Source organism: Myiozetetes cayanensis, unplaced genomic scaffold (genome assembly GCF_022539395.1).
Source record: "Myiozetetes cayanensis isolate MyiCay16 unplaced genomic scaffold, myiCay2020 scf5-8, whole genome shotgun sequence".
Lineage (NCBI taxonomy): Eukaryota > Metazoa > Chordata > Aves > Passeriformes > Tyrannidae > Myiozetetes > Myiozetetes cayanensis.
The window spans coordinates 79,276,460-79,298,728 of record NW_026087742.1 but is presented as its reverse complement, the minus strand read 5'-3'; the positions used below and the strand labels follow the sequence as shown (position 1 = coordinate 79,298,728).

General features: G+C 37.4%; 1 protein-coding gene across 1 annotated transcript; it reads right to left on the bottom strand.

Annotated features, from left to right (window-relative positions):
• Positions 1 to 4,247: 4,247 nt before the first annotated feature.
• On the bottom strand, positions 4,248 to 22,184 carry LOC126648759 (protein-lysine methyltransferase METTL21E-like). Its single transcript, XM_050332199.1, has 5 exons — positions 21,270 to 22,184; positions 19,453 to 19,537; positions 9,016 to 9,173; positions 6,615 to 6,732; positions 4,248 to 5,731 (listed from the first exon to the last, which is right to left on the bottom strand). The coding sequence occupies exons 2-5, from the start codon at positions 19,520 to 19,522 to the stop codon at positions 5,298 to 5,300; spliced, it is 780 nt and encodes a 259-aa protein (XP_050188156.1). The 5' UTR covers positions 19,523 to 19,537; positions 21,270 to 22,184; the 3' UTR covers positions 4,248 to 5,297.
• Between the last annotated feature and the right edge of the window lie 85 nt (positions 22,185 to 22,269).

The following is a 22,269-nucleotide window of genomic DNA, read 5'->3' as shown; positions in this document are numbered from 1 at the left end:
CTGATAATGCATAATCTGGGTAATCCAATAATGCAGTAATCTCATACTAGAGGTTAATAATCTCTAACAATCAATGAACTTCTGTAGAAAACTCATCTAATTATGGACTTCCTGGAACATAAGCACTCAGTATTTCAGTGCATTTAGACTTTATGCCTATATAACTCCTAAGAGTCAGCATCTCTTAAGTAATCCTGATTTACTTGTCTCTTGATTTCCAATTACCACTCTTTCTCAGAGATGGTGATAGTCACACTGGTGTACTTTAGAGCCTTGTATTTCAGATAAATGGCACAACTGTGATGCTGTGTTCCACAGGTCTTTAAGAAGGACAAAGAGAGAGGATAAAGATGGGGGTGGATTTGCAGTCCATGAGAAGAGGTTCAAATGCATGGCACCCTGCACATATTCTTGTAAATGATGCAAGTGCATTGGCAAGAGTGTAGCCAGCAGATCATTCAAAGTGATAATTACCCCACTATGTGGCATAATGACACCCCATCTGCAGTACTGTGTCCACTTGTGGAATCATTAATGGTAGAAATCTTAAAAAACTAAAGAGAATCCAGAAGAGAAGGACTAAAAGGCTTCAGGGGCTGGAGGAAGCAAAGGCTGAGAGTACCGGGTTTGTCGAGAGGAAGTTTAGGGGTAGATCTCATAGCTGTCTTCTGCTACATAACAAGAGAGTTAAAGAGAAGATGAAGCCAAAGGTGCACTGCAAAACGTCAAAAGACAGGTGCCCAGTTGCAGCAAGAGAAATTCCATTTGGATATGTGAGAGGAGAAAAAAAGAAAGTAACAGGCTGCTCAGATAAATTATGACATCTCCTTTCTTCAAGATTTTCATGTACCAGTTAGAGAAACTGAGTAAGCTCTTCATACTTTGAATCTGGCGCAGATTTGGCCAGGAGGTAGGACTACGTAACCTTTAGAGGTGCCTTCCAACCTGAGTGATTGTGGAATTCCAGAGTATCCAGTATTTTCTGTATATTGTATGTTTGGATGGCATAACTATGCAAAAGGAAAAATTTATATTTTACTCTTGCTTATTGTTGAGTGCTTATACTTTTAGGGTGTTTATAATTTATCTAGAGTGACATGGAAGCATTTGTTTTTATTCAATAAGAAAATTTTTTTTTCTCAATGTGAGCAAATTCAAAGCAAGAATATGTTATTTTTACTGTGAAAGAACTTTGGTACTGGCCTTACCACTGACTGATGTTAAATCACTTGACCCTTAGCTCTGTCTCTTCTTCTCTTTACATCTGAATAACAATATTTCCCTTATGTCACAGAGTTATTACAAGAATTAACTTATCAATTTCTTAATTACACCCATGGAGCAGCAATATTTTGATGGTATCTATATCTCTTTCTCACTGAACTGGTTGCCAGTGCAGTAAGAGTGGCTATGAGTAGGGGAAAGTCCTGCACCTTTCAGGTCTCCAGAGTTCAAAGGGTGTTAGATGAATTGGGGTCTTCTAAATCCATTCAAGTTTCAGGATCCTGGGGTGTTTGATAAATGTACTATTTCTTCAGATGACCAAGTTTCCTGTGCTGACATACTCAATGGTGATTTGCCTTAAAAATCCATTAAGGAGGACACATGTGGTATCCTTCTAGTATGTTTTGCTCATCTTACACTACTAGTGCCTGTATAATGGCTAATACAAGTTGTTCAACTGCCATTTGTGTCATGGGTAGTTATTTGGGAATTTTTGGTAATTCCGTTTCTTAGGCTGAGGCTCCATTACTGCTTCTAAACAAAAATGAGTTTTTGCACAATAGATCTGTACTGTCATTTGAATGTTTTTTTCTATTTTTTCAGGAGATACAGCTTTTTCTTACTGTTTTCATAGGAGGCAAGAGGCCACATGGGTGGGCAAAATAATACAAATGAAACCAAATCACTCCAAGTTGCAACATGGCAATTCAACAAGACAGAGACAAAACCACAATATTACCATATGGAAACCCCACAATGTTGAAAGTGTTTGTTACTTTAATTCTGAGAAAGAAAAGACAATGATTTGTAGAATACCTTTATGAAGTTATTATATAATAAGCAGCAAAGTAAGTCACTGTAATGATTTTATATATATAGTATCTCTCTATATATCATTTATATATATGATTATATATATGATTTATATATTATTTTTATATATATGATTTTTTATATATATGATTTTATACAGAAAGAACCCTTCCTGAAAACATTAGGGTTAGGGTTAGCACTGGAAAAACATTGTTTGGGGAAATTTTAGCAAATACCATCAAGTTACTTAATTATACAGTTGCTCAATAAATTATTCTTATATTGGAATACAGAAAATCAGAGGAATGGATTTAACTTATACCATACATACCAGTGTATCTCTTCAATTAGTAAGATTACCACAACAATCTATAAGAGACTGCAAAAACCTACTAGCATAGGCAGATTCTCTGGCATTCCTCAAAGGTGAAGCTCTTTCACCCACAAATTTAACTGACCTTCTTTTCCCTCTGCCTTTCACAAACTACCGATACAAATGCCATGTCTATTAGCAACATAATGCACTGAATAACAATTTGATCCTTTGTCTGAAACATTAAAACAAAGAATAAGTGGGTATTAAAATTATGACTGACTTTAGGGGTCAGTAATACTTGCCATTCATGTGAGACTTGTTCTCAAAGAGCGTAAATAAACTCCATAGGCAAATGTCACATACAACCTCACCCTCCAGTGGTCATGGCTAATAACCTGCCCATCACACCAGAGGACAAAAGTTGGCTGTACAATAGAGCAGCCAGTCACCAGAGATTTCCCAGGAAGCTTCACACAGCGGTGCTAGGCAGACTTGTGAGAAAAAGAACTGATGTTACATTCCAGTAAATATTAACAAGCTATTGGACCTAACATGGCCAATCCCGAATCCATTTGACAAAGGCATCTCTTGTTGACTTCAGCAGGAGCTCAGCAGGGATCAGTCTGTCGCCCAAACAGGAGGGCTAGTCAGCTATTTAAAAGTGATCACACTTAACCACTTTACTGTGGTCTTCCTCTTTAGCCTTCATCACTTTGGAATTTACAAGATCATTTCACTGTTACTCAGTAATTATAGTGCCAATCCATTTATCCGTGAAACATTTGTAGACAGGGATGCCCTTTTGGATACAAGGATTGCAGTGTCAATCGCAGTAGATGGTTGCAAACAAGTCATAAGGAAGCAGGGAAAGGAAATCAAGCAATGGCAGAAATCTGTGTTTGTTTCTTTATTCACTTACACTGAACTATTTCTGTTAAAAAGTCTGGAAAAAATATTTTCATTCTGCAGTCATGTTTTTCTGCAGCTGTAATGGTCTAAGGCCGTATGACTAATAACATCTGTAAGGAGGAGTAATACTCCCTGTCACATGGCATAGAGTCTAATTTTCTAGCTATACTGATTGATCCAATAAAAGATGCTACCTGTATCTACAAACCTTGTCACAGGAAACTAACTGATGATGATTAGAAGCTTTTTCTCTAATAACCTCCAAACCAAAATCTCACATGTGATCTCTCATCAGGAAAGCTAAAAAGTAGATTTTACTCCCTTTCTTCTCATTTGCTGTCCTGGGCTATCACATATCACTGATTGCTTTAGTTTTATCCATGTCTCACTGTGGATGCCCCCATTACAGTCAGTAGCAAGAAAGGTGGTGCTATGGTTCCTAACACTTTTTGAAGTCATTCTCACTATTCTTTCTCTTTTTCCATCTGACCCTCTCCCTACAGCTACCTTTTCTCTGCAACTCTCCCTCCAAAAACAGATGCCTCACGCCACATCCTCATCTGCTCTCCCTGAAAATTCTCTTCACCACCTCCTTTCACACATAATATACCCAGCTCCCACTGGAAAAGCTTGGCAGCTCTACCTTTCCTCTCTGCAACCCTTCTTCTCTAACACTGGGCACCTTAGTCCCAAGAAAACCAAATGTTCAGCTGGGAATAAAAATACATCCCAGTTGTACCAGCCATTTACTACAGTTCTGCCTCATACTTGCTCCAGGCAGCAAAGGAAATAAGTAACATGCATCTGCCCCAATCAGAGGTATAAACACTAGTATGCTCTGGAAATCAACAACAAAAAAAGTGCTCAAACCTACAATACATAAAATACACTTTGAGAAAGTACAAATAGGTGCTAAAAAGTTAAAGACTGACAGTGCCCGGAGCCTTCATATTGCTAGGGCAATTGACTGCTACAGCAGAGGTGATAAAGTGCTCTTCTCTAGCCTGCAAGGAAACTGAAGGTCTCAAAATCAAACAGAATCAGAAAATATGATATGTGAAAAGAATAATTTTATTAATCTCCCCATAAGAAAATTATTGGACAGGGCACTGTAAGCAGAAGCACACAGTCCTGAGGACTAGGAGGAAAATAATTTGTCCATATTACAAAACCAAACAAATATCCAAGCCTGTCCATGCCTCAGCCACACTATGACAGGCTGGTTTAGTTTTCTACCTCCAGCCACCAGCAGCTGGCAATGCAAAGTTCCTCCCTTCATGGCCACTGTCATTTTTCCATTGTTGTTCCCCGAGGGCCAGATAACTGTCTATTTTTGGGGGAGCAGACGTCCAAGAATCTAAGGTCTTTGAAAAGGACAGCTGGCCATGTGCTGTACTCTTCTTATACAGCTTACATATTGAGCACTTGTTCAAGCGACAAAACATTTAACTCCCTCAAGTGTGCAGCTGATGAAGAATCTCTGAATCTAAATAAAAAACGGAAGTACAATCATTAAATCAAAGAGTAACTAATATATTCTACCCCTGTATCATGACAATATAGGTGGAGGTTTTTCTCAGCTAATTTAACATCCTATTAAGGGTGTTCCAAGGGAGGATTAACATGAGAGTGAGAATGGGAAAAGATCAGATTTAACACTCCAAATTTTAAATACAAGGATTCATGATAGTCTTGAGTTTTAAATGATTGGTTGATCACATAAGACACCACTCAAAGCTATAACCAAAAGCTTTTGGAAATATTCAGTACATGACCCATAACAATAATGGTAAGACTAGTGAAAGTTATTAGAGTTGTCAGCTTAGCACATAAAAGTCAAGAAAATGTCAAAAATACATCTCTTCTGTGTATAAAACTATCAGCAAATTGAATTTAGCAATTTGTTAGGGAGGCATCAGGAATCAGATGCTTTGCTTTAGCTACCTCTAAAAGTGTCATTCATGTAGATGTTAGCAGAAACATGGAAATTATTAAAAAGAGAACAAGCTGCAGAACAGTTGAAACTGTCACCTTCCTATATCTCACTTTCAGACCACTTTGGAAGGCTGGCTTTCATCCTGCCTTTCCTCATTGCTTTATACAAGGCTATGTTCAAACTGGGGAAATTAGAAACCATCTCTAAGTCAAACAGTGTCTGAAATCTGTCCACAAATTGGTTCTCTTCCTTCAACCTAAATTTCATAGCCCACAGAATAACTGTATCATTCTTGCACAAGTGATCAAAAGTTAGGAGGAGTTCATTCAGGAAGGGATGGTGGTAAACTACATCAGCAGCCATAATGTAGTCAAAGTGACAGGAAGACCTAGGAAAGTTCTTTTCCAGATCAATTCCCCAAGACAATTCCTTAACACAAGGCTGGTGCTTGCTTTTCAGCTTTGTATTGTGAAGAACATTGTGCTGAAGGTTTCCCAGTAATTCTGGCAAATCTGTGGCAGTCACAAGGGCACCTGTAACATGGAGAGAACAAATGGAATATTTTAATATACTTCAAGACTTGACTAAAAGTCCATTCACAAAAGCCACTGCACAAGGAACCAGTTTCATCAGATAGCTCTCACTGAGGGTAACAGAACAATACAAATGCTCCCAATAACTCTTAGACACTGTGCTTGAAATAAATACTTGGTTCATCATAGTTCTATTCTACAGATTGCCATCTAAATGCAGCTGGTGGGGAGAAATTAGATACTTACTGTATCTTGATATCATATTGGTTAAAAGTACAGTGACCAGGTAAGGATCAAGGAATGCCAGTTACTGACTCCAAGAAGTCAGCATGAGATTTAAGCATTGTTTCAGGTTCTTTCCTTTTCACATAGAAAGAAGATTTCTCAGACTACAGAAAGCTAAAGTTCCATTAAAATGCAGATGCCACTGACCTGGAATACTCTTGAGAAAGAACACGCTACCATGAGAGAAAACACAACAGTGTCTTTAGCAGGAAAATCAAGTTGCTGAAGGAAAATAATGAAACACAAATGGATAGAAAGTGACCTGGCATCCAAGAGCTGTTTGGTCAAGGGAAGGGGATGCATTGCTCATACCTACATCTGGCCCCAACTGACATCCTGTGAAGCCACTAATTTCTTATTTTGGTCCTCTGTTTAACACAGTTAATGACAATACATTTACTGCTTTATTGCATCAATATACTCTCAGAAAGAGAAGTAACAAAGGATGTTTCCAAACATGCCTTTTAGAATTTACTGTTCCTTGGTCTGGGAAGCTCTCAAACAACAGTCATTTAGAAGAACTAAGCAACTTCCTTTGTCCTGCACTATTCATCTGAGAGATACTTCTAGGAGCATAAGAGCAATGGCATATACTCACCCAGTAAGCTGGCTACTATGGAGACCAACCCAGTTCCAGCTCCAATTTCAATCACATTTTTGTCAACCAAATTATATTTTTTAGAATTAGTTTCCAAAAAATAACACAGAACAAGAGCCTGTAGTGGAGGAAATCCATGAACATACTGAATAAATTAATGAAATAAACCCCTTCACTAAATATGCATTGTCATTCAAAAGCATGCAAAAAACCTGTTGTCTGCTCAAATGAGCAATATTCATGTAAGCACTATCCCTAAAGGATCACAATTCACTATGATCTTTGAGCCGTATAGGTCACAAAATAAATGCCACAACATGCAACCATACAGGCTTGTAAATTATTACAACCAGAGGAAACAATTGCAATTAGATAATCTTACATGAGCTGTAAAATTACAGTCAGCAAATCCTGCTTATAACTGGAATTTCTGATTGATTTAAAGGTGCCCTTCACAAAGGCATCTTGATATTAGGACTGCTTGTGAGAGAAAATCCACAACAACCCTTGTTAAGTTCTTCCAAGAGTAAATTATATCTAAAAACAATTAATTATCATAATGATTCAAAAGGAATGAATAGATTTAGCCCCTTTTCTTCCAGTTCAGTTTGTTTTCAGTTTCTATGTCCTTACCTTGTTAAGCTTAGCAAGCTTTCATAGCAAATATAGCCACAAAGAGCCCTCTACAACAGACTCCTTGCACATGTATTTATAAATTGAGAAGCCCCTTCAGCTTATCTGCCTTGTCTCACACTAATCAATGAATTTTAGTTCACTGTTGAAATAGAAATTGTTAATTTTACATCTCTGGCAAATATAGTTTTGAGCTTGCCTCCCATATTTTTGCCCAGACTATGATAATTATATAGTCTCCACTGACAAATATATATGATGGTTCCCACATCCCCTTGCAATACAGATGACCATTTGGAAAGGCAATCATTAGTGGCTTGGTCTGGCACAATAAAATTACACTCTTAGTTTTGCTTTTAACTAATTAAGAAGGAACAGGACTGTTGACCCAGTGTTAACATTCTGGAAATTCAAACAAAGTTTTTGTTTTCTACCTCTTAATTCAGACCATAAAAGAGTAGGTAATGTGAATTTTGGTAAAGGAATAAGTCTGTGAGAACCAGGACTAATTAAAATCAGGTTCCTATAGATTGGATCTGATATTTGAATGATATTTGGCACATTGTATTAGGATTTCCTGTTATTCCCTAAACTCCTATAATTCCTTCCCTCAGAGTTTTGCCCTGTTCTGCTGTAGAAACCAGCTAGCAGAATCAAAATATCTGAGAGTTCTGCCTTTCCATGAAACATACAGAAACTTTGTTTTTGTTAAAGTTTCTCCCCTCTAGACAGATATGGCTGACATTTTTCAGAAGAGTTCAAGTAAAGCTAGATCAAGAGGAAAGGAGAACATTAAGAAACACAGATGGAAAGGTTGTCTTCCTTACACACAGCGAAACTCGCTAAGCCCTTCCAAAAAAGGAAGCCCATCACTCACTCTATGAGAATAATCGGCACTCAGCCAAACTTTCCATGAGGATGTGCACTGAGATCACTAAAACATACCATATAGATTATTTGTCCAGGTCTCCTAAAACAAGGAATATCACAGCTGAATGAACCTAGGAGGCTCATACAGTTGGGACAGAAATGGAGCCTCCTGGGTCTCTCCTACAGGGACTGTTCCCTGAAAGCCACAAGTGCCAATGGTTCATTGTAGCACCTTCTGGTGGTTTCTTTCAGTCTTAATTATTTTCAAACAGTCAGTTAGCTACACTGTACCGATTCAAGACCTTGAAGAAGGCTCCTTGTATGGCGGATGTGCTCATGGTTGCCAAGGACAACGGTTCTCTCTCACTAGATTTCTGGCTGCTTAAGAAACTGAAAGCTCCTTTTCCCATGTCTATGTATTTATAAGGTAAATTTGTTTCTTACATGAGTAGGCTGAGTAGCTTCTATGAGTGCTAATATCTTGTGAGCTTGTAGCATAGTTGTTTCTACAACCTGGATCTGCCTGATACACAGCCATCTGTATTTATAAAATGTACAGAAATGCAATAAGCATAAAACTGCCGTATTTCCTTCAAAATATGCTTAGAATTGCCTAATAGGATCAAAAGTTACTGGTAAATGAGGAGAGGACACAAGATCATACACCTTATATGACTGGGGCACAAAGAAGAAATACCATCTCAGCTTTCAGAATCACAAATTTAAACAAAAAAAGGTTAAATTCAGGTTTGGGATTTCCAGAACAGAGACAGAGAAGCACAGAATTATTTCTTTGGATTTACAACATATAATAAAACATACTTATTATATAAAATAAATTAAAAAGCTCTAGAAGACTCCAAAAATAAAAAATAACAATACTGCAAAAATATTGTACCGATGGCCAGACGACTGCCCCGTAACAATCAGTGGCTTCTGTAATTCTTATCTCATGGCCAGCAAAGTGAAAGCCTTCCCAGGTCTTATGACTTATAAGAGTAGGAAAAAAACGTCTCTTCATGATTTCTGCAACTATCTGTTCATCCTCTTTTTCCCCTGGAAGAAAAAGTATAAGAAGTCAAACAGGTTGAGTGGACTGATAATGAAACCACCAATTCATATTGAAAAGTTGATCTGGAAGCAAGAACATGAATTACATCTGTAAATAAAAATACATTTCACCACTAATGGTTTGCATGATACATGGCAATTCTCCTGAATTCTATTTGAAGTTTTACATTTTATGACTAAGTAATTTCTTTTCTATTTTGCTGAAACAGCTAAGTTCATAAAAATTAAAGAAGGGGAATATCACCATACATTGTTTTTCCTTTCAGCAGTCTAAAGGAAATTTTTAAACTTCTTTTTCCCTTCAAGAACAGCTGCCCTAGTATAGGTACCACACTCTTACGTGCCCAAATTTTTCATTATCTTCCATATCCTTTTGCTGTTCACTTTCCCCACATTATGGTTCTTTTTGACAGTAAACAAAAGGAGCCAGAGTATCATATATGTCTGTCACAAAACTTGTGAAACAGATCCTAGCAACGCAAATTATGACAGACAGGAGTGCAAGCACCAGTGTTATCAGGAAAGCTTATCCACCCACCCCAACAGAGCCCTGTCAGAGGTATTTTTTCCAGTTGGCTTGACATCCTGAATGCCCTCCCTGTTGCTAAGAAAAGGATATTTATGATAGCTAACATAATCCTGGATAACTCTTCTAACAGGAGACAATTCATTCTTTTTTAGCTGCATACCAAGCTAATTTCAGTTTTGCCATCATCACAGAAAGCGGCACCACAATGTTAGGAAAAGAAATATGTAAGTGATCTAGACTATTTTCTCAGCAAAGTTTAGATTCATTCCAAGTTTTCACAGGAATTTTGCTGTCAGTGCCAACTATGATCTGTTGGCAAATCAGCTAAAGCAAAACATGTTTACAAGCTACACCTTCTGAAAGCATGCTAGAGATTTAGATAACTGGGTTACCACCTTGTCCAAAGCAGAGTTTCCTGTATCGAGCCTGCAGTCCCCCTCAAAGTAACAGATATCAATATCAGGATCTGCACAGAAATTGCAGGCCCAATTGCTGTTAAAAATGAAAACATTTATGCTTTCATCAGCATAAAATACATTGGGCTACCAAAGATTCTTCACATTTTCTTCTCCCTCAAATCATTGAAGTCACAGGACATGACAGCCACAAGTGTTGTCACTTGTTTTGCCATATGCCTCAGTAATTTTCTTGCTAACATATTGACAAAGTCTCTCTCTCTTCCCTGTGATACAAGTCCCAAGGAACAAAAGCAGGAGTGAACCAAGAAAAAGATGGTACCAAACAAAAATATATCAGGAAGATGCTCAGGCTCATTAGCCAGTGCTTTAAGCTTGTAACGCAAGTTTAAGCATCAGAGAAACTAGAAAATAGCAACAAATAAGGAATAAGAAGCAAAAGTGTTCAGTCTTAGTATGTTGACCCTAAGACACAAAAACTCAACAAAAACAACTAACCAACCACAGTACTCCAAGAATTTATTGTGGGGGTAGAACCCTAATTGTGGGATACAGCAAACTTAAAAATAATGCAACACATATACTACTGGGAAAAAACACAGTTTTTTAAAAATTTTATAAAGATAACTAAAATAAAATGCTCAACACTGAAACTCTGGTATTTTAAGATGTTAGGAAACAAGTAGTATGTGTCAGCCCATTACATCTTCTTCAAGCCTCTAACGTTAAGCTGAGAGAAAACACATGAGTCATTGTGCCTGTAATCAGGGAGCTCTTGACAAACACAAATTAATTGTCAGAGAAATGCTGCTTCAGGGCAAAATTAATTTTTATATATATATATAAAAGAAATATCATAAAGCTATCTTATTACTCATATCATAAGTGCATTTAATATATCATCCAGTTTCCAAGAATACCAGATACAGCCTGCTTTTAATCTTCTCCTATTGCTTAGAGCAGTCTGATCTTGTTCTGTGATCATTACTAGCTGTGGAAGTAAAAGCTATTCCTTCTATTACTTCTCAATTACAGCCATTTTTCTTGATTCTTCCTCCCCTGACATCAGTTTTGGATCCAATTTTGTTGAGAAGCTGGTAACTTATTAAGCCTTAACTTACAAAGCTTCTGCCAGAAGATCTATAAAACTTTAGCAGTGTTGCAGCTACCCCTCTAGAGCTTAATAAACATTTCCCACCTATTCCCTACGTGATCAGCAAACCTTCTACTTCAGGCTTGTGTAGCACCTATACCAACAGAATTTTTAGGCCACTGCTCCCTTCCTGAACTAAACTGTCAGCACTCCTAAAAGAAAATTCCCCAATCTTCTGATTAATAACACCACTGAAATTTTTGCCCATCTTATCCTTCTGGTAATCCTACAGGTGAGTTACCTGGAGAAGCTTACACGATTTTTTTTTTAATTATTTTCCCTTAAGATGATATTAGTATTGTGAAGAATCAAAAAGAGTATCTGTTTCAGAGTTATCATATGTTAAACAGGCTTTAAAACCCTAATGAGAAACTTCATCAGGACCAGGATGCTAATGATCCTGATGAAGAGTGCTGACGAAATAAGGAGTGTAGACTTTTAGTCAGATTCACTTTCCTTCAGACAAGTTTACACACTGCAAAAGACACTCATACTGCAAAAGACACTTCTCTGTTTGCTGCCTTATATCTTTCAAAATAAATTCTTGTAGGATTGCACAAAAGGAAAGAAGTTTATTTTTCTGTAACTGCCTTCAGAGCAGTCAGAACAGAAGAATAAAGAGCTAGTGGAAAATCTGTCAAGTGACACAAAAATTATTGTAAGATTAAGTAAAATCCAAATGAGATGAAGTCTTCTAATACCCGAAAATATTTAGAAAATTCTGCTGGTACTTTGATCAAACTAGTTTCTTGGTAACAGATGTAAAAATCCAAAAGGGTGTTATGTTCCTGGAAGTGTTTGTCTCTGTGTTAGTTCATTTTATTTTGTTCAGAAAAAAAACCCTGAAATTATGACTCAATGAATGGATTCTAATGACATTTTAAGACAAGAAAAATGACTCATCAGTACAATAGGATCAGACAAGAGAGGAGGCTTGAATGACTTGTTTGTCAATTCTTTTACGTATGGAAGTGCATAATGAGCATTTCCAGCAATACTACTCGAGCACCCATATTGAACTTAAAGTCTGTTAATATCAGAACTTAAAGGTCTGCTAGGACTGGATCCTCTCCTCTTCATCTGCCTGTGCTTGACCAGGTAGGTTTGCTCTCACTCCTCTTCTGTGATGTGGAGAGGCATGAAAGTGGTATATATATACAATGATGTTCTTCAGCATATTCATCTATTTGTATGAGCATACATACACAGAAACCACTGAAGTTTCAAGTGCTAGAACCACATTTACATTAAGACAAAGCAGTCTGATCCTGTTCAGGTAACACAGAAATTGAGATAGTTTTTCTTAGTGAAACAGATAGCACTCCTGTGGTCTTGAACCTGTGTTCAGAAAAAAGTTACCACCTACAGATGTTGAAATTCTTCAAGAAATAGAATTTTAATCTCTTTAAGTTGCTTAAGACTTTTTGCCTAATAGGCTAATTTCTCATAGTGTTCTTTGAAATACTTCAGATAAAATATTGTTTATTATAGAAGTCTATCTTTGGAGTTAAAAATCTTTGGAGAGTGTTCTTTGAAGTCCCTGCATTTTACGTCAATATCAGGGCTGAGGGCAAAAACTCAGGTACTGCTGACAAAATCTTGCACTCTATCAACCACATCATAAGAAAAAAAGCATCATTCTCAAAGGCAAAGCAATCACCATTATTACAACTGAAATGCAAACACAGTTTTCCAAAGAGACATACTAAATCATGTGGAAGACTGGAGTTGTGAAGTCAGTGGCAGGTTAGTTAGAGAAACTTGTGTCAAGCTGCAAAATCTTGTGTAGGGAGCCAGAGGATTTTGCTGACACATGCCAAATGTTAAAATGTGACTTTCATTGTCTTGTTACAACAGAACTTAAAGAAAGAAAAGGATGTGAGTTCTGCTGAGACAGACCTGGAGAAGTCCTTCAAGTGGGGAAGGAAAGGCAGAAGAAAATAACAGGAGACAGACCAAGTTAGAATTAAAAAAGTTGCAAACTGCAGCATTTTTTCTTTAACAATGCAGAAGGCTGTCTCAATCTGCACACTTTTTGCTTAGAATGAGTAGAAATAGTACCTGTTTAGAAACTAGCTACATGATCAGCTGTTCCCTGGACACCACTTGTCACATAAAATCATGCCTAGAAGTATATAGCTCCACCAGGAAATGGTAACCTTAAAATACAGTTAAGTATCCATCAATTAATATCATACGTGAAATCTCTCTTTGCATAACTAATGATATTGCCTACATTATTGCATTCTCCACAGAATGAAAAGGGAGCAGAAATAGGCACTGGAAAACAGCATTTAAAATGCAGGGAAAACAGCAAAGACAAGGAGGCTAAATTAAAATTGCATTAAAAAAAAAAAAGTTACCACTGCCTAAACACCTGAATTAAAATGTGGCTAAAAAAGTAAAACGACCCTTACACATGAAAGCTATTAAGAAGATACTATCAGTCAATATCTCCATTTTCAGACTCATTCACAAATAGCACACAGAGTAAAAAAACATATTCCAAGTACTTTGCTAGTGGATTAGAACAGCATTAATTCAGAAACAATAGTTTCAACCATGGATTCATCAAAACAGCCTAGAGGACAAAAAATACATATTAGCCTCTTTCAAGTGCTTCCCTGACCCTACTTAATCTTTTGAGGTCAAATGGTGCCACAGCCCAAGGTCACAAGGAAATAAGATCCAGTCATCTCTGCTTCTCTCCTGCTTTGATGGATCTTCTCCAACTGGCAAAAGGAATGAAATTCAAGACTTTAGCATGAACTTGACCTGACAAAGTTCAGCCCTACAGCAACATATTCTCCCTACTTCAGAAGCAGTATAATCTCACCTGTAGGGTTTAGATTTAAAATGTACCATTTATATTTGTACTTACAAGTATTTTAACACCGTGTATTAACACCTGTGAAGACATACATGGTTCCTCTGTGGCTTCTCAGCAATTGCATCAGGGCCTGATAAACACAGGCGGGCTACCTGTGCTGATATTACTGATTGAATAATGCAAAAGAGTTCCAAGAGTTTGTAACAGCCAGTACTCTCTAGATCCCCCCACTCTGGACACATGGGACTGGAGTCATATAAACTAAGTATTTAAGACGTATTTTATATATATCATGTAGACATAATATGAATAACGCACATAGCATATATATATATATATATGTATGAAATAGCTATCTATATATCCCAAAGTCAAGAGGATACCTGCAGAAAGATCAGTGAGGGAACAAATCTGCCAGTATTTCTGTAAGAGATGACTGGAGAAGAGTTGCATTACTCTACTGATAGAAATCATCAGAAGGTATTCCTATGAATCCATGAGGGTATTTCCAATGGCTCAGACCAAATTTACCCCAAAAATAACATAAAGGTCCCAACACTGAGGGACTGGCATCTCAGAATTTTTACTGAGCTACTGATATCTCTGGATCAGAGCCCTGGTCCTGCAAGCATTACATATGGCTCCATGGAAACACACACAACCCTGAATCACAAAATAGTCCCTAAATTTCAGGTGGTATCCCTTTAGTATCTTTATTTCATTTCACTTATTTCTATTTCATTCCATTCTAGCCTGAGGACCCTTAAAGGAAGGAGTTAGGAGGGAAATGTAATCATGCCCTTGACTTCACAGAAGCCAGATGTAACCTATACCTTTCTAAGAATATAAAGCTCAGTATCATTACAGTACTTGTCTAAATGACAGTTAAATTTTTTCTTATTTCATCCCTACCTACAAAAAGAGAGATCATCGTGTAAGTGTTAGTATTCCAGTACATTCGTTACAAGTTCAACCTGCTGAAGTGATGGAAATGAAGAGGTGTATTATATTGATTAATCTGAGATACTACGTCACGGTAAGATAATACTTGAAATTTTATACTTTGAAATGTAGAAATACAAAACTGCCACCACAGGCAGCCTCTTCTCAGTCAAAAGACAAAATGCACTTAGCTCAGAGCATGAGGACACAAGAACTGAAGAGGGGTATGCTAACAGTATCCAGTCTATGTATTTACCCAGGCTTGAGAGGCACTTGTAAATTTGAAATTTACACCACTGATATCCCAGTCCTATCCAAGTCACAGGCCATTTAAAATCGATTAAAAGGCTGAAAATAGAAGTATTGTAGTGTCCATCTCAGGGACACATAACGAATTCTAATGTGTGAAGTACTTCCCCCATTACTTCATCATGTTTGTCTGTCATTCAAAACACCTTCAGGTCAAGGCTCTGCAGCTATTTAATCTCTAAAAATAACTAAATTATTTGACTTTGACTACAAAAGACTGTAACCTTAAATTAGATAGTTTAATGTTTTTTATAAAAGGCAACCAACTTCCTGATGGATAGGAAGAGACTCAAGAAAATGCCATCAGTTTTCACCTACCAATAATTCTGGGTTTCTAAAATGTATCTTTGAATAAAGGACCTGAAAGTAAACTAAAAACACCAATCTATGCAACCATACTTCCTTTCTCAGGTAGCAGTTGAAAAATATTAATTTTTGTCAAAATGCAGCTACTACAAAGACTAGAGAAGTGAAAATAGGAAAGATGTGCACATGACTGAGAGGGATGAATAAGTTGCAGAGTTCTCTATAGAGTTAATGTATGCTTTGATTTATTTGTTGAGTGTTGCCTCCAACTTCTGCTCTATCCATACACAAGAAGTTTCCACTTGAGCTTAGCAATGTCTACTTGTTGTGGGGAGAGAAAAGGAACAGAGAAGTGTTAAATTAATGAATTTTTACTGATGTTTACTAGAGTACTTGAATGCTTCCACTTTCAAACAAAAGAGCTGAGAGATAACTTACTGTAAGAATGGTGTGACTTCTATGAGTTGGGGGTTTGTGTGTAGGTGTTACTGCTTTTAGGATGAGAATTAATGTAAGAGATTATATGTTTGTTTATGATTTTGGTTTTTGGTTGGTTTTGGGTTCATTTATTTTTGGTTTGGGTTTTTTTTGGGGGGGTTCTTAAGATAGAAGTAGAATTCAAAGCAAAGAGTCAAGAATAAAAATGAAAAGAAGGAAGGTGAAAGAAAAGTCAGATGGTGTGAGAAGATATTGCAAAAGTGTCATTTCTATATAGTATAAATGATCTTATTATTAAACTAGCTCTTTTAATTGCAAAGTCCACTATATAGAGAATGGTTCAGTCACTGAGGAATCAGAAAATGGAGGAACTGAGTGCTGGATCTTCCTCAGAAGAATTCAAATTCCCAACTCACTCACACAAGGGGTGTGTTCTAGCCATCCTACAGAACCAGGTGCTTCCCTTCCCCTCCATCACCACCAGAGGTGGGCCATCAGAAAAACAGGATTGCAAGAATCATGCCAGAAGGACAACAAGCAAGGAAAAGCCCAATGACAAATTGGGCACTCAGCTGTGAAAAGGCAGGCTTAGGCTCCATGCTCAGGTCCCAGGACATTTTTCACAGTTTATAGCAAGGTCTCTGAAGTCAGTGGAAAAGTGTCAGCAGGGAAGGAAACGAGAAAGAGAAGAAGTATCCTTAGAAGTCACCCAGGAAATAGGAATGAGATGCTTGCTACCTCACTCCTCTTCCCAGATGAATATCTTAATTTCTAATTTACGGGGTTAGGCTGATTCTCACTTTGCTCCATTCCAAGTATGTCCTGTTTAAGGCACCTTTCTGGGCTTCACCAAGACATTAGAAATGGTGGCAAGAATTGCCATCAATTAGGATATCTGTCAAGCAGGGTGAGTAGAAGGAGCATGCCCCTTCTAAAGTGTCAGGAGTTATTAGAAGGTTACCAGGTCAGCATTTTCTCAGATATTTATGGATTAAAAACTAAGCCCTGGCCAAGTGAAGTGCAAAGATGGACTGTCAAGAACAAGTATGCCTTGCAAACTTGTTCTCCTCTTTTTGTCTCAGACATAAAATTATTCTGGGGTGAATTTATGTAATGTAATTGGAGTAAAGTAATTTAATGTCCCAAAAGATTAGGAAGGGAGTGTTACAATCTGATCTCAGAAACATTTAGCCAAGGAGACTTAAAGCTAATGATCCTGAGAAATTATGTGAGGAAAGAAAGGAGATATCTAATGATGAGGATGTGGAGAACTGATTGGATAAAGACACAAGAGGAAAGATCAGACTGGGTGAGAACCTACCTGTAAGCTGAGAACAAGTAGTAATGGAAATCATGAACAAAAATAAGGAGTTTTAAACTGAAGAACTTATGATGAGTTAATTAAGAAGCAAAGGGGAAGGCACCAAAGATAAAGAGCTCAGACTGTGAGAGTGGTGTGACACTGGAACAGGTTGCCCAGAGAAGCTGTGGATGTCCCATCCATGAAAGTGTTAATGACCTGAATGAATGGGGCTCTGAGCAACCTGGTCTAGTGGAAGGTGTCTCTGCCCATGGCAGAGGGGTTGGAACTGGATGGTCTTTAAGTTCCCTTCCAATCCAAAACATTTCATGATTCTATGATCCCATGACTGGAATTTGCAAAGAAGCTGAACTGGAATAAGAACCCTGAGAAACAGATATTGAGACTGGGTAGGTGAGATAATGAAATAGGAACGTGAAGGCAATAGAGAAAAAGGATGAGAATAGGAAAGGCACAGGCTCAGAGTGATCAAGCAGGTAAATCTCCATACAGCAGGTTTAGCACCCTTTCTTTCCAGAACCTGGCGTGGAATTTAAGATGCCAAAGTATGGTGTCAAATGAAACTGTAAAGGTATTCCATTTTCCATTCATGCCTCCTTATTCTCTTAAAATAGTGTTTCTAGACATGGAAGAGAACCAGCTGTTATTGCTGTCAACACAGTTCCTCTGATAGCTAAGTGGAATGTATTTCTGCATTTGATCTAAATATTCTGCTGACTAATTTGCTTACATTGACCTAATGTCCTAGAACTCAATTTATTTTCATAATTCAAAACCTAAAGAAATTACCTGCAGCCTCACTGTTCCCTGCCCTGAATCCTGCATGAAGAGAATATCTATATCAGACAGTGAAGCTTTCAGCAGCATAGAAATTACTATGGAACTTTACCTCAGCTCTCGTGTACTATGGAATACACAATGACAGTCATCAATATTTCAGTCTTTAGTAGATCTATCTTTAACATTTATTCTTCTAGATAATTCTTTCCCTAATAATCATGCTTCATTGCATAGGATCAACTTGAGCTCTTTCTTCTAATCAGAATTACACAAAAGGGAATTACATTAAAGAAAATCTCCAAATTAGGACACTTGAGCGGTGCTTTGTAGAATAGCAACCTATACCAATCCCTATCAGCCATCCTCTTGTGGAACATCAGCTTTCAGAGAAGGTCATCATTTTCAGGTACTCCAAAAAAAGTATTTGAAAGTGAAATAACTAACATTAGCTTCAATGAACAAATAGTTCATTTCAAGTATTGCAGTCATGCTCAAAGCTCCACCTTGCCTCACTGAACAGGTAGCAAAGCAAAACTGCACACTGAACTCTCTTGAAAAAGCAGAAACCCAAAAGCCTGCCTCTACATGGACCACAACTCACTGAGATTTTAAACAAAAATATTAAGAAAAATAAAATCATTTTAAACCCTTCTTCCTTTCACACTCAGCTGTAGAACATAATTAGACTCCACCCCAAAATACATGCACTTGCCCTAAAACCTTGTCTCCTCCTGGTGACTGCTAAAAAGGGGACTACTTACAAATGCTTTAGGATCTTGAAAGGCGTGCAGCCATGAAAGTGCTGAGGAGGAAAAGCTGTCAGTAGCCCCTGAGGGTTTGGAAAGATTAGGTCTGAGACTGTCTAGACAGAAACCAAGCTTGTAATAACCAATTCTCCCTAACTGACAGCCTGTAAACAAACCTCTCTGAATAGCTTGATCATAGTCACAGCTTCATTCCCTGGAACCAGTCACAGGCAAGTAGCTGGAGGACAGATGCCAGGCACTGGTAGGAAACTGCCAGATCAAGAGTATGCAGGTATAACATACTTAAAACGCCTACTGCATAGCTAGAATACAAAAGCACTATCCGTTGTATTTTCTGCACAGGTGGTATAAACACAGTTCTTCAGAAAAAATTAGTGAGAAGATAGTTCATTGTCATCCAGACACTTTGTTCCTTATACTTAACAATATTCTTAAGTGAAAAAGGAAAAATAATGAAATAAGAAACATTTTACCTTCTTGTCTTTCCAATTCTCTTACCATACCATTTTGTAGATAATTATGTTGTGATGGTGTCAGATCCATACTATGCCACAAACCCTGGGACAGAGAAACACAAGCTTACCTGAATTAAAGTACCTTATTTCTTTTTCCCCACAAACACTTAATTAAAAAAGAAAATTCCTTTTACATACATTATGCTAGAATTTACTTAAATAGATAATAAAAATATGTAGACACATAAGTATCAATATTCAAGGAATAAAAGAACCAGAAGCAAACTAGTTCAACTGTTATAGTCTCAAAGAGGCAAAAGAGCAGATTTTTTAAAAAATGAGAGAGATAAAGAGCTCTGACAAATGTTTTAAACTATTTTATGAAATCTTAAAATTAGAATAAACTAAAATCGGGGTTTGCAGGCTCCTAAAGGATTGAAAGGAAATGTAGCAACAAGTGTCTGAAAGACATGAAAAATTGTACCTAAAGGATCTAATCTTTTTTGAATAAATTGGCTTTGAAGGGAAGGAAAGAGGGAAATAACCTATTACTAAGAGTTGCAGATGAGAATAAGTAGGAAGCAGGATCTACAAATAACATGCTAAACAGAAAGCACATGTGCCTATATAAACAGTCACAGAACACACAGACTCAAGAGGAAAAAATAATAGGAAAAGTATGACAGAGGGAAATACATTTTTTGATGTCTGCAGAAAAGTAGACAGAATCAATGGTCTCCAATTCTTGATATTTTACAATTAAGAAGAACACTGAGTCCACAGGAAGAAAAAAAAAAAAACCTCAGTGCTTTGATAATTTTTGAAGTTTTAATTTAATTTTTAAATTTACACTGTTATGTGCAGATTTAACTGATTTTTGCTGGAATGATTATAGACAGTATACAGTTAATAATCTACACATGTTTAAAGACCCAATAGGAATGCAATTAAATAAGGCAGTGGGTGAAGGAATATCTCTATATGCTGGGGAAAAAAAAAAAAAAAAAGGACAACCAAAGTAAAAAAATTTGTTGAATATCAAGAAATCTTCCTCACAGTGCAAAGCCCTAGGCAGGTTTTCCTCTCAAAACTTCAGGTGAAAAAAGGACAGTATGGAAAAGCCCTTTCCTTTTAGAGAGGATGCACCACGCCCTCTTGACTTCACCCTACCAAAGACATACATTTAATGTTTAACTTTACTACTACAATACTAGCGGTCATTAACTTGTTTGAAGGTGAAAAATAACTATGGAGGTTTATACATGTTACTGTAACACCTAGAACAAAATTATTGACATTATTTTTGTGTCTGCACATGAACTTAGCTATAGCAATATCATTAGATAAGGAAAAGAGATTCAATGGGATTCGAAGTCTTTATATGCATCTTCAGAATAACAAGTAGCATAAGAAACTACTGAGACATTAAGCAGAAAATGCTACACACATCCAATAGCTTGTTGTCTACCTCAGAAATATAAAAAAAGACAAATTTTCTTCCCATTAAAAGACAAAAGAAATGGTTAACAATAAGTCCTTTTGCAATCTAAAGGACAAGCAACATTACACAGTAAAATCACCCTACAAGGGAAAGCCTTTTTATTTCGTGATCCTCTACGCTTTTTACATCATTCTAAAAATATCCTTTGAGGTACACTGAACAACATAGCAACCTGTCTGGGTTTAACATACACATTCAAGGGTGCAACAAACAACTAAACAGCACAGAACAGCTCAGTTTTGCTGTTTAAAGCAAAGGATACAAAATAATTTAGAGTATAAGACACAGACAAGTGAAATACCACTGGCATGCACCGCATTTCAGTCAGTGTTACCTGAATCTCTTGCAGCTTTCCAAAGATGGTGCTCGAACTGCAAAGTCCTTATCTGCCCCGCTCACTTTCCACCCAGGGCAGCCTCAGGCAGGAGCGTGTCCCGAAGCCTGTGTCACACATTGCCAACATCCCCACGCTGGGAGCAATAATAAATCCTGACAGCTGCAGCACGAACACAAAGAGGGCACCGCACATCACGTCCCTGACGTAAGCGAGTGGATTTCATAACAGCACCAGTCACCCACTCAAGGGAGCTCCAACCAACAAAGTAACCAACTTGGGAGTATTTTTTACAAAATAGATAGTGGCAGGATGTAACACTCAGTGTTACTAAAAAGTAACCCAAGAGCACAAAGTCATTCCTCAGTCAAAAGGGTCTCCCAAAGCACAGAGAAAAATTTACTAAGGGGCAGAGGTGCATCTGCAGCAGGGGTGGTCACGTTGGAATGCAGAACTGTGACAACACAACTCCCAAAATCCTACCCAGCTTTACCCCATGAGACAACTGTCAATCTGCATAAATATCCACACACCACTTGATGAATTTCAACAAAGACTTTAGCAAGGGGAAAAACACCTTATCTGTAGAAATGTACTCAAAATGAGACATAACAGGGGCACACCACTTGATATAACCAGTCAAAACTACTCAGAAGCCTTGAAGCTGTTCCAAGGAGGACACAGAGGACGAGGAAGATTAAAGTGGAGAGGAAGGGGTTGCCATTTTGAGACCACCAACTCAGATTTGGGAGGTGTGGAAAGGGTGGGATGATGGGAAGGACGGTTTTGGGGATGGGTGTAACCAATGAAGTAATGTCCAGATATTGTAATTAGATGGTATTATAAAATTGTAAAGGTCAGTGACATGATGAGTGCAATATTTTTTGTGCACCTACGATGCCTTAAAGAACAGCTTTTTTCCTTTCTATACTTGAAATTGTCAGAAAATTATTTCTTTGATTATTTTCTTTGGCATTCTTGACAGGAAATGTTACACAGC

Bases quoted from the DNA above. Each gene is read 5' to 3' on its own strand.
- LOC126648759 (XM_050332199.1), bottom strand. From the start codon at position 19,522: ATGGATCTGACACCATCACAACATAATTATCTACAAAATGGTATGGTA. The intron at 6,733-9,015 runs GTACAATATTTT...CCTCCACTACAG, and splicing joins GGGCAGTCGTCTGGCCATCG to GCTCTTGTTCTGTGTTATTT. The intron at 5,732-6,614 runs GTGAGTATATGC...TCCATGTTACAG, and splicing joins CATAGTAGCCAGCTTACTGG to GTGCCCTTGTGACTGCCACA.